Source organism: Fistularia commersonii, chromosome 4, assembly GCF_037954325.1.
Source record: "Fistularia commersonii isolate RoL2024-O1a breed Wild chromosome 4, RoL_Fcom_v1.0, whole genome shotgun sequence".
Taxonomy (NCBI): Eukaryota; Metazoa; Chordata; class Actinopteri; order Syngnathiformes; family Fistulariidae; genus Fistularia; species Fistularia commersonii.
The window spans coordinates 11,565,673-11,581,518 of NC_141287.1; the positions used below are offsets into that span (position 1 = coordinate 11,565,673).

General features: G+C 43.8%; 1 protein-coding gene across 2 annotated transcripts in view; it reads left to right on the forward strand.

Annotated features, from left to right (window-relative positions):
* The first annotated feature begins 212 nt into the window (after window positions 1-212).
* The window catches only part of LOC147234690 (neuropilin-2-like), a 116,856-nt gene continuing 101,222 nt past the window's right edge, over window positions 213-15,846 (forward strand). For both annotated transcript variants that reach the window (XM_086145296.1, XM_086145297.1), the window contains exon 1: window positions 213-1,148. In XM_086145296.1, the coding sequence (XP_086001422.1) occupies window positions 1,073-1,148 (76 nt within the window). In that variant the 5' untranslated portion in view covers window positions 213-1,072. The remainder of the gene's footprint in view (window positions 1,149-15,846) is intronic.

Sequence of the window (15,846 nt, forward strand, 5' to 3'; positions counted from 1 at the left end):
AGGGAGTGACGGAGTGGGAGTGGGAGTGGGAGGGTGGCGGGGACCGAGTGAGCGGTCCTGCAGAGGGGCTGCGCTGTCACAAACCCCCGGCTGAGACCGGAGGGGAAGGAAGGAGCGCACGGAGAGAGAGAGAGAGAAAGAGAGAGGGAGGGAGAGAGAGAGAGAGGAAGAGGAGGGGAGCGGGAAGGAGACGAGCGTGTTTAAGTGAATAAAGTGTGAGTCTGCAAGAGGAGCGCGGAGCGGCTGCACGACTCTTCCTCTTCCTCCTCCTTCTTTTTCTCCTTCCTCTCCTCCGCCTTTTACGCACGGAGACGCTTCTCCACGCAGCGATCGGACTCTTTTTTTTTTTTAACCCCCCCACCCACTTCCACGCACACCTGAGATAGACCTCCTCTCCCTCCTTCTTCTCCCCTTCCCTTCACCCAGTGTGGGATTATAAAAGATATATTTATATTGTTTTTATAGAAGTAGTTGCGCGGCGGAAGGGGAGGCGGTGATGCGCCGGTAGTTTAAGTCCGCCGGAGGAGAACCGAGACTTTTCCACGGGAGACGATCGGTGGACGCTCCTGTCACCCCCCCTCCTCCTCCTCCTCCTCCTCTCGACCCCGATCCCCACTCCAGAACCCCCATGATGGCTCCCACCCGTGATTTTCTCACCCGTGATCCGGCGCGGATGAGCTCTGCGTCCCGGTGCGCGTCGCCCTGACCGGACCGGGAGGGGGAAAAACACCCGTTTTCCTTTTACGCACCCGGAGTTGGATCTTATTTATTTTTAATTTTATTATTATTTTTTTTAGTAAGATATCTCCGGATACACACTTCCACGCACACGCGCGCGCGGACGAACCTCGTGTTGCGCTCGGTGAGAAGAGAAGACAGAGGAGAAGGGAGGGAGGCTCAGAGGGAGAGTGGTGATTTCGTTTTTTTTTTTTTTTTCAATTTTTTTACAACTTATATTTTAATTTTTTTTTTTGCAATACACATTTTTCAATTTTTTCATTTTTTTTTTCTTTTTGAAAGAACTCCTCCGGGAGGTTGGCTTGAAGTTGGGGGGGGGGGGGGGCGACAAGAGATGGATTTACTCGCCTGGCTCGGTGGATGTTTCCTGGCGGTGCTCCTGCCCACGGCGGCCGCGGCGGAGGACGGAGGTGAGTTTGACACATCGCCGACCCCCACGAAACCCACGGGGTCACGCCAAATATAAAAATATAAAAAAGAAAAAAAATCAAACTGTCCGTTTTCTCCCTCTCTCACTCATTTATTTACTGTGTCATTTATTTAATCAAATATTTATTGATTGATTGATTCAACTCTCGGACAACTTAAAGCCGGAGTGTCACCGAAGTGGCCGTTTCCATGGTTACGGACGCTTTTTTTTTTTTTTTTCTTCTTTACGTGGGAAAGTTCAGGTGGAGACGGCAGAGGTGACAGACTCCCCCCAGCGAAAAAAAATCACCTGTTACATCTTTCTCTCGCTCTCTGTCATCTAATCGATGATGATCGATCGATGATCATATCGATCGCTCTATGTTTAGTTTGTTTTTCCACGTGACACGTTGATTAGATAGATAAATAAATAAACAAATAAATAAATAAATAAATTAAAATAATAATAATAATTTGATACACTTGCGTGAGGTTACGTATTTTTATTTTATTTTTTTAATCGCTGGGAGTACTCTTGTATGTCCCGGTGTCCCGGACGCGCGGACGTCCGCACCCCCACACCAAAAACACACACACACACACACACATTCCCTCACAAAAGTGACTTGCCTTACAGTTTTGCGACCTTAGAGCTGTTGCCTATCTATCTATCTATCTATCTATCTATCTATCTATCTATCTATCTATCTATCTATCTATCTATCTATCTATCTATCTATCTATCTATCTATCTATCTATCTATCTATCTATCTATCTATCTATCTATCTATCTATCGTAATTAATAAGGGATCCTATTATATAGAGAGCTGTGGGGAAGCAAATTTTGTTTTTTTTTATTGATTCAGGGCCCATCGGGGGGGATTTGGAGATCCTGTGACTCAGATTGACCCCCCCCCCCCCTTCACTCCCGGCCACCAAATATCACTTTAAAAAAAATAAAAAGAAATAACAGTGGTGACATTCTTTCTTCAAGTCAGGGTTTCACCTCTCCATGAGCCCCCCTGCTTTTATTTCTTAGATCTGGGCCGGGGGGGTCAGAGGTGATTTGACCCTTTTAACGGGAGCGTGACTCAGGATGGATGGACGGAGAGATGGAGGGATGAAGGGAAAATTCACCTCCTTAAAAGCTCCATTGCCTGCCTGCTTCTGCGTAAAAATAGACGGCAACACACTGCCGCTCTTTAACTTTGCCTGGAAACTCCCCTTGAAGGTGATTTCTCCGGAGCTAAACACACACACACACGAGAAGCTCCCTCAGCAGTAAACTTTCACAGACCCCGCTACTTAGATACGGTTGAGGGAAGCATTGTGAGATGTGTAGGTATGTGTTAATACGCAGGCATACAGGAGGAGGAGGAGGGAGGAAGCGGGTCGGGGGGAAGCGGCGAGGAAGAAGCGAGCGAAGCGGAAGAGCGATTTTTCCAGCCCCGCTGTTTGATCCTGTTTCTTCATTCCGTTTGATCGCAGCCGCGCCTGGAAGGGAGATAAACGGACGTAATTGGCCACTCAAGACCGGCTGTCTGCCTCCGTAGCGGCCCGCGCCGGAATACGCTTGATGATGAAACAGGACGGAAGGTGCCGCGCGGTGGGGAAGTAGGGGGGGGGCGGCTTCCCTCCGCCGCCACGGCGTCGCGGAGACCGGGTGTACTCTGTGTGGATGGTGACGAGTTCATGTGAATAATGCAAAAGAGATAAACCAGCCGGTTCCTGTTTTCGTGCGGCATCTTCGTCGTCATGGAAACTTGTCAGAGCCCCGGTGAGAATTGTCACCGCAAGCGGATTGGATGAGCCGATATGTGTTTTTATGCTACGTAGCGCTATGTCTGTTGCGCTAGGCTGAGGTCAAAGGTCGCACGTTCGCCAGGAAGGTTCAAATTCTTATTTTTGACACCAGAAATTTCAAGACGGGTCTCCTCGGGCGCCGTCTTCCCGCCGGTACCGGAAACGAGTGCGCTCAGTTGATCGTAACCAGAGGGCGGCGCTAATGCTAAAACGGTGGGATGCTAGAATGACACTCACATTCTGGTGTCACTTATCCATTTCCAATGTATCTTGTGACATCTTGGTCGTCGTGGAAACGAGCCAGGAAACACACATCCGGGTCATGTGAGTGCCAACTGATAAAAGAACCACTGCAAACGCTGATTCGTATCGTTTTTTTAAGTCGCGCCATTTCACGTCTAATGAAAATGGTACCGAGGCCACCGGAGTCGCCGAGGTCAAAGGTCGCGCACTTGGCGCACAGGATCAACAACTAACAATTGCGTTTCGGAGTGGATGAGGAGGTGGGGGGGGTGCGAGACAGGCACTGAGTGCGCTTCGTTGAGGCGGCGAAATGACCATCGCTCTTCATTCCATGGGTTGCTTTTTCCCATTTTTATGTATAATCATCTTCGTTGTCATGGAAACGTGACATGGAAACTCCCCCCTGAGGCGAAGGCGAGATCTCGCGTCCTCCAATCAAGTTACATCTGAAAAGATTGGCACCGAAGCCCCCCTCGGGAGAGAGTAGGGGGGTCAAAGGTCGCGTTGTTAGTTTTGATTGAACGTTGCATCGGTCGGGGGGCGTCGGAGCGCCGCCAGTGTTGAGAGAAAGCCAGATCAACTCGCGCAAATTTTTCCTGTCCGGCCACGTCCACGATCAGCTGATACTGAGGGCGGGAAAAAACGATTGTGGGTGGCGAACAGAGAGAGAAAGAATGAGAAAGGGAGAGATGGCGAACAGGAGAAAGTAATAATGAGAGATTGTGCAAGATGAAAAAAAAGTGGGCGAGAACAGGAGCGGCGAGGGGGAAGGAAAGAGCATTGGGGGCATTAAGCCAAATAAGAGGAAGGCAGCTGAGTGTGTGTGTGTGTGTGTGTGTGTGTGTGTGTGTGTGTGTGTGTGAAAAGCGGTAGTTGAGTGGAGCCACCTGCGGTAAACCTGCATTTATTGAACGCGTTCGCATCAGCTGGCCAGACAGGAAATGTCTCCATTTCCTGTTTTGCAGGTAATAACATGTCGGGGCGACGGGTCACCTAATGTATTCTTTGTGTTTGTGCTTAATGTTTTACACACACACACACACACACACACACACACACACACACTGCAGTCGCCTCCTTCAACATTAGGTGGCGACAGGAGGTGTGAACTTACTTTGTTTTCAATCAATACCTCTTAATACCCGTATGTGTGTGTGTGTGTGTGTGTGTGTGTGTGTGTGTGTGTGTGTGTGTGTGTGTGTGTGTGTGTGTGTGTGTGTGTGTGATCAAAATGACCACTCGCGCAAGCCTGCCCGCCTTTAAACGGTAGCCGATTTGGAAAAAGAACTTATTGTCACTCACTCCAGTTAATTTTTGATATAATTAAAACAAACCCCTGATACACACTTCCTCATTTGGCTTCAACCAGTAATTTTTTTCTAACTTTTTTATAGATAGATGCCAATTTCAAGTTCAAATCTGATATCTTAAAACAAGATAGGTAATATGTTTTTACATACTATTATCATGTTATATTAGGTATTAAAAATAATTGTTTGTGCATGCGGTCCTGACACTTTTTGAGAAATAGAAAGAAACATGTTGAGTGTTTGTAACTGTCTAATAACAGGCACTGACACACACACACACACACACACACACCTGCTTGTTTGGTTTCAACCAGTATTTTTTTTTTGTTTGCTTTGTTTTACACAACAGAGCAGCTAAGAATAAATGCTAATGCCAAATTGATGTCAGCGATGTTACAATTGTGTTATTCTCCAGTTATAAAAAAAACAACAACAAAACAATGTGCCCACATTCCAGAAACCTTTCCAGAAATACAAAAATAGAAAACAGCTTGATTGTGCGTAAGCGTGTAATGATAGCTTTTGACACAAACACACCTCCTTGTTTGGTAAAAACATTTTAATTTTTTTTTATTTTTTTTTTAAATATTTTTCTTACACAACAGTGCCACTAAGAATAGATGCTAATTCCAAGATCAACAGGAGGCGATTCTGTTATTTCCGTTATGATCGTATTATTACACAGGTATATATATTAAATAATTGTTGATGCAGATCCTTTAAAGCAAAAGCAAGAATTTGAGAATATTGTTCACTACTTCTGTTCAGCGACTATCTGCTGGGCCGAGCAGGAACCTGACCGGAAACATCGGAGAGTCAAATAAGCATTAATCAAATTAACCTGCAGCTGGTTTTCTCACGCAAACACACACAAACACACACACTCATACGTAGACTTTTTTTTTTTTTGCATTGTTTTTCATTTCCCAACCCTGCAGAAAGGAGGACCATCAGTTTGTTCTAATTACAGTTATCATGTCATTAGTAAAGTGGGGGTCTTCGGCGGCCGCTGGTAATGACTGGCGTAATTGGGTGGGGGGGGGGGGCTTGGCGTGTTGAGGGGGAGTGGGGGGGGTCCTCACAAGGATGGGAAGATCCCGCTCTTTGCATTATCCTTCTGTCCGGATGTATTCTAATAAAACAGTATCATTCAAAAGGTGTGTGTATATGTGTGTGTGTGTGTGTGTGGGTGTGTGTTCCGTGTCCTCACCGTAGTCCCCACCAGAGTGGCGCCGTGCGAGGTGACAGGTTGTTTTCCTCCAACCCCCCCCCCCTCTCTCTCGCGCTCTCTCTCCCTTCACGCTGAATCATCTTGTTGTTTTCCTCTTTTCACGGCGCTTCACCTCTGCTTTAATGGCGCCCTCTGTTTCTTTCTCCACACCTCCCTCCTCGCTGCCTCACCCCCTTTCCTCCTCCTCGCCGCCCATCCTTCCTCTGTCTGTCTCCCCGACTCGCTGTCCTTCTCGTTCTCCCCCCTCGCACCCCCGGCCCCCGAAAAGATCATCCATTCACGCCGATTCCATTCATCCTCCCGACCGATACCTTGATGAGTAGCATTAAGTCGGAGTTCAGGCCCTTGAGGGGTCGTGAGACGGCGGAGGAGGGGGTCAGGAGGTGATCTGAAAAAAACAAAAAACCAAAACAAACTAGAAATAACCTGTTTCTATTCTGTGGAATTAAAAAAAAAAAAAAAAGTTTCTTTGACAGTTTTAGGCCCTATTCCAGCAACTTCTTTTTATTTCTACTTTGCCAAGTGCGCTCCCATGGGCCGGTTCCATTATACGGAATTATGTAAAAAAGGCACTAAAAATTACAAAAAAAAAAAAAGAATCAGATATATATCAATATGTCATTCATCATACTGTATGTTTATGTATATGTATATATATTTTTATGTGTATATATTTAACATCCTTCTCATTCTCTCATTCTCTCTCTCTCTCTCTCTCTCTCTCTCTCTATATATATATATATATATATATATATATCTATATATATATATATATTTATAATGTAAAAATGCAATATTAATATATTTTATATAGTTAGACCAATATATGTATAATTTTATATATGATATTTTAACCAGATTAATAACTGAATTCTATCAGGAATAAAAAAAAAACGTACAAAATTTGGATAAAAAATCTATATAAAAAATGCAAAGGATGAGAGCAAGAGATGTAAAGATGCGTGTATATACAGGACTGTCTCAGAAAATTAGAATATTGTGATAAAGTTCTTTATCTTCTGTAATGCAACTGAAAAAACAAAAATGACTTTTTCATGACATTCTAATATTTTGAGATAGGATTTTTGAGTTTTCTTAAGATGTAAGCCATAATCAGCAATATTAGAATAATAAAAAGGCTTGCAATATTTCTGTTGCTTTGTAATGAATCCAGAATGTATGACATTTTTGTTTTTGTAAGTGCATTACAGAAGATAAAGAACTTTATCACAATATTCTAATTTTCTTAGACAGTCCTGTATATATATGTATATACTCTTGTGTGATCATATATCCACATGCACTCACTGAAACAGTAACAATGCCAAAAAGACAGGAGGCAGACCTGGAGGTCACAGAGATGAAGATGCTGAGGTTCCCTTTGGGAGTGACCAGGATGGATAGGATCAGGAAGGAGTCTATCAGAGGGACGGCACATGTTAGATGTTTTGGAAAAAAGGTCAGAAAAGCCAGATGGAGATGGTTGGGTCATGTACTGAGGAGGGATAGTCAATATATTGGTGGATGGATGCTAGAATTGGAGCTGCCAGGCAGGAGGTCTAGAGGAAGACCAAAGAGAAGATTTATGGATGTAGTGAGAGAGGATATGAAGGTAGTTGGTGTGAGAGAGGAGGATACAGAGAATAGGGTTAGATGGAGATGGTTGATTCGCTGTGGCGACCCCTGAAGGTTAAAGCCCGAAGGAAAGGAAGAAGCAGCTCCATTAGCTCACACAGATGGATGTTAACAAACAGACAGATATTTAATATCATAATTATTCTACTTCTTGATGATATGACTCCATCACATGAAGTCACCGGCACTTGAGTGTTTTTATGTGTATGGCTATATAACTCCCTTTAGTTTTCTTGTGCACACAAATCACACAAATCGAACAGGGTTGAAAGAAACAAATGAAAAGAACCGCCTCATCCCGTTTCCACCCCTCCAAACGCCCCCTCTTCATTCTGCTGTTGTGAAACTTCTGTTTTTGTCTTTTATTACTTCACATGCTCTTCCTCTTTTCTTCAATTTCCCCCCCCTTTCTTCTCCAAAAGTTGTCATTTAAACATTTTCCCATCAACTATTTCACCCCCGAGCCTTAACCCCCCCCCCCCCCCCCCCACCACCACCAAAACACACACACACACACACACACACACACACACACACACACCTCTTTACCGCTGGTCTGAGTGTGTTTCCTGCATGGATTTTAATGCAGTGCACCTGGACCAAACCGCAGCTCCACCTGTTTGTATGTGTGTGTGCGTGTGTGTGTGTGTTTTTTACTTGTAATTTTTTTTTTTTTCTTTTTTTGCCCAGAGAGCTTTTTCCTGAGCTGCTGACTTTCTCCTTTTCAGTGATGAGAGACAGATGTTCTGGCGTTTTTCTCCCGTTCTCAGTCCGTTCTGTCCTCACTCTCTCTCTCTGTCCATTCCTGAGGTTTCCCAGGTTATTTCTGATGACTAAAAACCTCCCCGGACTTAGTCCAAATCTGACAATTTTCTTTTTCACGTGTTGTTTCCCGTGTTCCTCGTGTCCAAAGCCATGACGAACTACTCTGAACATGGACTGGAATATACTCGCTCCGGCTCTGCTTTTCCCCAAAACGTTGTTTTCGCAAGAACAGGACTACTGCATGAAACGATAGTAGCCTCGCTCTTGACGCATTGCAATCCAGAATGGACTCTCATTCATTCATTCATTCATTCATTCATTCCGGAAACTGTTTCCTCAGCTGGGATAAGAGTCAGATATAGAAATATACAACCATTTACTCTCTCATTCACACTTCAGATAGGGACATTCAACCATTCACCCTTTCATTCAAATGTCATACCGGAACGTACAACCTTTCTTTCACTCATTCACACACATCATATAAAGACATACAACTACTCACTCACTCACACACAAAGCATATGGAGGTATACAACTATTCACCTTTTCATTCGTAATTCAAAAAGAAACTTTGAACCATCCACCATCTCATTCACATGTCATATGGAGACATAAAACTATTCACTCACTCACTCACTCCCAAAACATATATAGGTATAAACCAGGAGTGTCCAAACTTTTTGCAAGGAGGGCCATATTTGGTGAGGTGAAAATGTGTGAGTGCCAACCATTCAGCCATTCTTTGAACCGTTGACATTAAATGTAAATGAATTATTTCATGACTTTTTTTTTATTGCAAATGACATAATTTTCATGTCTTAATACAGAACAGAAAATTAAAGTTTTAACCATAATCACTCTGACTTTTATATTTGAATACCACATGAAATGAAGAAAAAGTCAGTTTGGAAAAAAAAAATATTAGAAAGATGAAACATATCTAGGCTCATTTGAAACATTACATATTATTCACGATTAAATGCTCCTTATGAACTTCTAAGTTTAAAACATGTGAACAGGAAAATAACACAGACAGTAATATTATTCCGAAATACAAAACATTGAGATCCGTATGAATCATTGTATTACTCCTTATAAAAAAAGGAGAAATGATTGTGTTTTTGATTATTTATTTAAATTTTAGACTCAGATCAAAAACATGAAATAGAAGAACGGACTGTCAGACTGAATTAGATTTTCTTATTGATTTAATGACACAGGCTGCAGGCCGGTGTGAATTTGAACACGGGCCGCATTTGGCCCGCAGACCGGACTTTGGACATCCCTTGTATAAAACATTCACCCTTTCATTCACAAGATTCATAAGACAGAGAACATTTCCTTCACACATTTACACACACATAAAATACAGACATACCACTGTTCACTCACTCACAGAGCACGTAGAGACATTCAAGCATTAACTCTCTCATTCACACGTCGCTTTGAGATCTACAGCCACTCACTCGGAAGGGGGTCTCCAATGAATGAATGAATAAACAAATGAATGAATGAATGAATGGGCTGTGATGGGGAGGAACTTGGAGGAAACCCTTGCAGAGACGGGGAAAACATCGCCCCTCCTGTCAGAATCCAACCGGAGAGCAACTAATGCTAACTGCTCTGCTAACTCCTGCGCCAAAATGCGCATTTTTTTTTTTTTTTTTTTCAATTTCATTTGAATGATCTCAAGCTCCGGGATGTGTTTTTGTCAAGTGCGCAATGCAGGGATTCCCCTCTCACTTCCACATCCATTTGCCCCTTAATTCCCCGTAACACGCACATTACGTGCACTAATGTCCAAAACAGAAGGATCCCAAACCCCACCCAGTTGCCATGAGTCATCAGGAAATTCTGAGAGTGATGTGTTTTTTTTCCCTGGTTGTTTGGAGCGAGGACCTGACTCCGAACGGGACCGGAGGTCAGAACTGCCCGGTGGGAGCTTCTAGAAGCGGACCAGAGATATTTAGGGATGGAGGGAAAGAGGACATGAATTCAGTTGGTGTGAGGGAAGAGGATGCGGAGGAGTGACTAAGTTACAAGTCTGCCGCTGTTGGACTTTATCGGAGAGAAATCTGGCAAAAGCTGGCGATGGAGGCGCCATGATTATTCATTCTTTTATTCTTTCATTCATTTGTTATCAGCAGAGTATCACTTATTCTGCACTTTGGAGGGGCTGGAGCCTTTTCTGGCTGTCGAAAGGCGGGGTTCACCCTGGCACGATCACAGGGCCACTGACTGACGTACAACAGTTCACCCTCTCATTCACACATCATTTAGATGTTTCTTTCATTCATGAATCTTTCATTCATGTCATATAGAAACATACAACTATTCACTTCCTCATTCATACATCCTCTAGAGACATGCAATTAGTCACCCTCTCATTCACGTGATATATACACGTGCAACCATTCACCCTCTCATTCAAATGCAATATAGACAACCAATCACTAAGTCATTCACACATCGCATAGAAACATGCAATCATTCACTGTCGGTGGAGTGCCGTGTAGACATATGCACGTTTATTCACCCATTCACATCATATGGAGACATACTGTTATTTTCGGATGATTGAGCACATGTGAATACAAGCCGCACCCGCTGAATTTGAAAAAAAAAAGTTACATATAAAGTCCACACTTATCAATAAGTCACAAGTGTTCTTTTGTAACGTGAGATATTTCCACAGAAAGATTTTTAGAACTTTTAGTTAAATTTGTTACATAAATGCTTTTTCAGAACCGTTCGTGTAACACATCTGGTTTAAAAAAAAAAGAAAAAATACAGTAGCCTACCAAGAAAAGTCACCAATCGCTATTTCCATCTTTATCCTGGATCCACTAAAATTAACTTTGTCTTCTTTAGTGTCGGGATTTAACATATCGCTAATAGAGATTACGGTACAATTATTGTCCCTTGTCTCTCAAATGTCATATAGAGACATACTGTAATTTTTGGACTATTGACCACACCTTGATATTAGCTGCACCCACTGAAATTGAAAAGAAAAAGAAAAGGACATTTAAAGCCAGCACTTGTCAATAAGCCACAAGTGTCCATTTGTAACATGAGATATTTCCACCGAAAAATATTACACAGATTTGCATTTTTGAGGACAGTATCTGTGACTTGTCTAGTATAAAAGAAAAAGAAAAACGATAGTAGCCTAACAGGAAAAGGCATTTATCGCTAATTTCATCTTTATCCTGCACGCTAAAACCACCAAAGTCATCTTTGGTGCCATAATTAAACATCCTCAGAATTCCTGCGACACACACTTCCTTAGTCTCTCTTTCGCCCACAACGTCACTTGTGTAAACCACAGGCATGTGTTCTGTGGTGTCTTTGCGTGATTTCATTGATCCAATGGGACGAGGTGAAATGTTTTAGAGGGACGGAGCTTGTCAGCTGTAGAAATCCATAAATTAGCAACATCACTCTTTAAGCTGCAGCGTTCAAGGTGTGAAAAAAACTATCAGCTAGTCTGGAAATTACAGTACAGCCATTCACGTCATTATAAGATGTTCCACTTTTCACTTTCTCATTCACACGTTGGGGAAATTCAAGGGTCTCCAATGAACCTCCTGCATGTTTTTGGAAACCCACGCAGATGCAGGGGAGCACATGGAGACCCCACGCAGAAAAGCCTCCGACGGGAACCCGACTGGGGACCTTCTCGGCGGGAGGCGGTCGCGCTAACCGTTGCACCAGCAGCAGTTTTCGAGAAATCCCTGTATTTTACGGGGTCTTAAAAGATTAAAACTTTTGGCCCCTACTATATTAGACCCAAAGGTACAGATGTTAGCTTATTTCTTTTTCTCCATAGAAAGAAACACAGTATGTAGGGACACACACAACGCGCATGCTGTGAATAAACAACTAATGTTTCCATTATTGGCTCCGACCTGTGGAAATAAGCGCGTACTGCAATCCCAAACATGCTATTAGGGTTCTGGCGGACTCGCAAATCAATGGAGACAAGCCGAAAAGCATCTCTTTTTCGAGTTAAATTGGATTCCGCGTACGGAGGAATCTGTCGAGAGCGCCTCCAAGAAACAAGGTCAGACCATTTGCATTCTGGGCCGGCAAACAAGCGCGCGTCTGGTATTTTTTTTTGGCGGGGAACATAAAAAAAGCAAAACAAAACAAAACAAAAAGAACATCGGTGTTTGCCTGCGCCGCAACATAGTGTGTGTGTGTGTGTTGTGTGTTGTGTTTTGGCAGAGATGCTGAGAAGGTGTTATCAGGATGCAAGGCTAACTGTGTCAGAAAGCCATTAATAATGCAATGACCTGTCTTATATCCCTGCATGACTGCTTAGCACCATTTACTGCTGCTTATACCGTGTGTTTGTGTGTGTATTCAGCGATACCCCAAACTAGCGGGCGAACGAGATAATATTCAGTGGTTGCATTTTATGCGTTCATTGCAAAAGATAACGCGCAAATGAGAGGTGAAGAGAGAGGGAGAGAAAAAAAAAACAACTGTCTGGCACAAAAGCAAACTGAAAACTGACTGAGCAAATGTTTGCAGCCATAGTCGCCTCGCTTGATGTGGGTATTTTTCAGACAAAGCGACATTGTTTTTGATTTCAACCAAGTTAGATTTTAATTTCTATGATGCCGAATCACAACACAGTTGTCATGGTGATGGCGGCGAGGAAAAAAAGTGCCCCTTTTCCGGGCAGAATCCTCGGACGGACCGCAGCTCAATGTGGGCGGCCCTCTTCCTTGACCGCACTCTTTATAATGGCCTTTTACCTGGCAGAATCCTTGAGCAGATCCCATTTGCATTTTTGGTAGCTTTCTGTCTCGACCAATGATGATTGACAGATACCCAACGGTCCCCCATGAGCAAGCATTCAGTAACAGTGGTGAGGAAAATTTGTCCATTTAGACAGATCCCAAGGTAGAATCCGTGAATTGATCCAATTTCCATTTCTGCGGCCTTCTGCCTCGACCACACTTTAAAGCGATCTACAGAAACCCAACGCTCCCTATGGGCCAGCACAAAAAATTATTTTTTTTGCCTCAAACCTTACACAGATCCTTGCTCAATGAAAGCAAAAGCGGGATAGAAACAGCATGTAGGTCTGGATTTATGAGTTGTGATAACATCTGAACCTTGGGGAAGGTTTGCTGAGTCCATGGGAACGCTCGCTGGAAAGTCAGACAGAGCAGCCGTAACTGTCTACTCTCCCCTCACATCTCTCTCTCCTTTTGACTCCCGGTCATTTGGTTTCCCTTCAGATCTTTCCCTCTCCTCCCTTGCTCTTTTGACAAGCCCCCGTCCCCCCTTTCCATCGAGTACTTTTCATCCCTCCCTTTCTTCTCACTTTCACCTGATTGTTCATTCTTGACGTGAACGTGCATAACTCAGCATCTTCTCCGTTCCCGACGCGCAGACGATTCAGGTCAGAATGCCGTCGAGGGGAATACAGATCAGCACCGCTATGCATTTTGTTTTATACAGAGGGTATAGATTTTGTTTACATGTGCAGTATGGCAAAGAATAACATCTACAAGCACTCTGCAACTTGGGCAATTCCCAGTCTTGATGCGGGCGGCCATCTGCCTCGACCGGTTTGAGAAAGCGAGACTGGGAGGACCGAGAAGTGGCTTGTGTAAGGGTGATGCAAGGCTCAGGAGCTAATGGTCTCATGCTAATGGTAACATAAGTGCAAACAGCTACATGATTCTGGCAGATCTGAGCAAAATATGGGTGCATACCGAACGCTATGTTGTATTTCTGGCACTGCAGTGAGTACATATGTTTTTGTTCCTAGGTTACGGTACTGGCTGATATTTAGGAGGCTGCTTCCAGTGTAGCTTCACTTGCACTGATGCCCATCAAATGCTCTGAGGAGCTTTGCTACATACTGCTAGATGCTAATGACAGCTAATTTAATGGGTGTTGACTCAAGTTCGGGTGAGAAACTTGTGTTCATTCATTCATTTTATTTGCCGTTTATCCTGCAATCTAAAGTCAGGGGCCTATCCCAGCTGTCAGTGGATGAGGGAGCAGGGTTCACCCCTGACCGATCGCTTGTCAATCACAGGGCCAGATATACAGACATACAATCGTTCACTGCGACATTAATACATCATGTATACATACAGCCATTCACTCTCTCATTTGCACACACAGACAATTCAGGGTCTTACTGAACTTACTGAATGGTTTTGGATATTGGGAGGAGACCCACGTGGGCCCAGAGTGAACATGAAGACTCCACTTAGAAAGACCCCTTGTCAGAACTGAACCATGGACTTTCTTGCTGTGAAGTAGAAGCGCTAACCACCATACAAATTGACTCCACAGTGTCACCGTTTGAAAAAAACGCAGTGTCACTGACAACCATAAAAGCAATGCATTTTAGAGGAAAGGATCGTCCCGTACACATGGTCTTGGAAGTGCTCTGTCGGGATGCGCCGCAGCCTGTTGGCTAGTTTAAATGGCGTGAAATAAGTGAATACAGTCATCTGGACTCAACCCCCACCTGTGGTGTGACTCAGCCATAAAAGCATACAACAGTTGCACCAGCTCCGGTGGAAGTCTTTTGCGGAACGGTAGTCGTAGAATATATCGGCCTTTAGGCTACTCTCGTAGAGCCACAAAGAAAACCAAACTTCCTGACTGAAGTTGGCAATGACGCTTACCTGAGGGATAGTTTCTGACTCTGCTCCAATATCTCTCCGCAGCTTGAGAGGTTTTTAATACTTTGGCATTGTGACAAATTGCCCTGTGCCGGATTCAGATGAGCCCTCTCTCCAAAATATCTCATTATGTATATAAACCACTGACTAGATAAACAATTCGTTAGCACCTAATGCAAGCGGGGGCGCAATGTACCCAAAGCACTCAAGACCTTAAATTGTTGTCGTCTCTGACCCTGCTTGCGTGTCATTGAGTCGTGCGTTGTGTGCGTTCATGTCAGGAGATTGATAGACCCTTGAAGTAGAGCAGACACAATACTTCACACACGAACGGCGTTTGCCTCTCTATCACAGTGGCCTTATTTATCAGACACTTGGCGCTGTCCTTATCAGCTGTGCGCAAGAGGTGAGGCCAGGGAAGGAGAGGCTTTGCTGGATAAACAGACGACTCGCGGTGCTCAGGTTACACCGTCCCGTTCTATTCGTTTTGATTTTGATTTACACGACACAAATTGATAATGGAGACGACCTGAGGGCTTGCTCTTTTTTTTTTTTTTATTTCACAGACCCAACAATAGAGCAAGAGGAAAAGTCCGATGGAACGGCGATAGTTAAGCTACATGGTGAAACGTGCATACAGGAAGTGGTGCAGGAAGCTACTTGACTCATGCGGATGTCATCGCAACTACACAGACATGTTTGTTTACATTCAATATTATTCTCTTGGGGCTGCTGTGGCTCAGTAGGTAGAGTTGGCGTTCCCTTCGATCGGTGGTTTGATTCTTGGTCCTCCCGGTCTGTATGCTGACATTTCCTTGGGCAAGACACCGAATGTCGCCATTTGCTCCCCATGCTTTGGGTTAGCGCCCACGGTTTGCAAACGGGAAAGCCATTTGACCATTTGGGAAAGTAAACAGTTTACTTGCTGGATAGCAATTAGGATTTAGCTGTTAACTAAGCTAACATTACTTTTCATGGATAAGTCGTATGGATAATGAACAAGGGACTAAATTCACATCCTCAGGAGATGCCCTTCATTACCACTA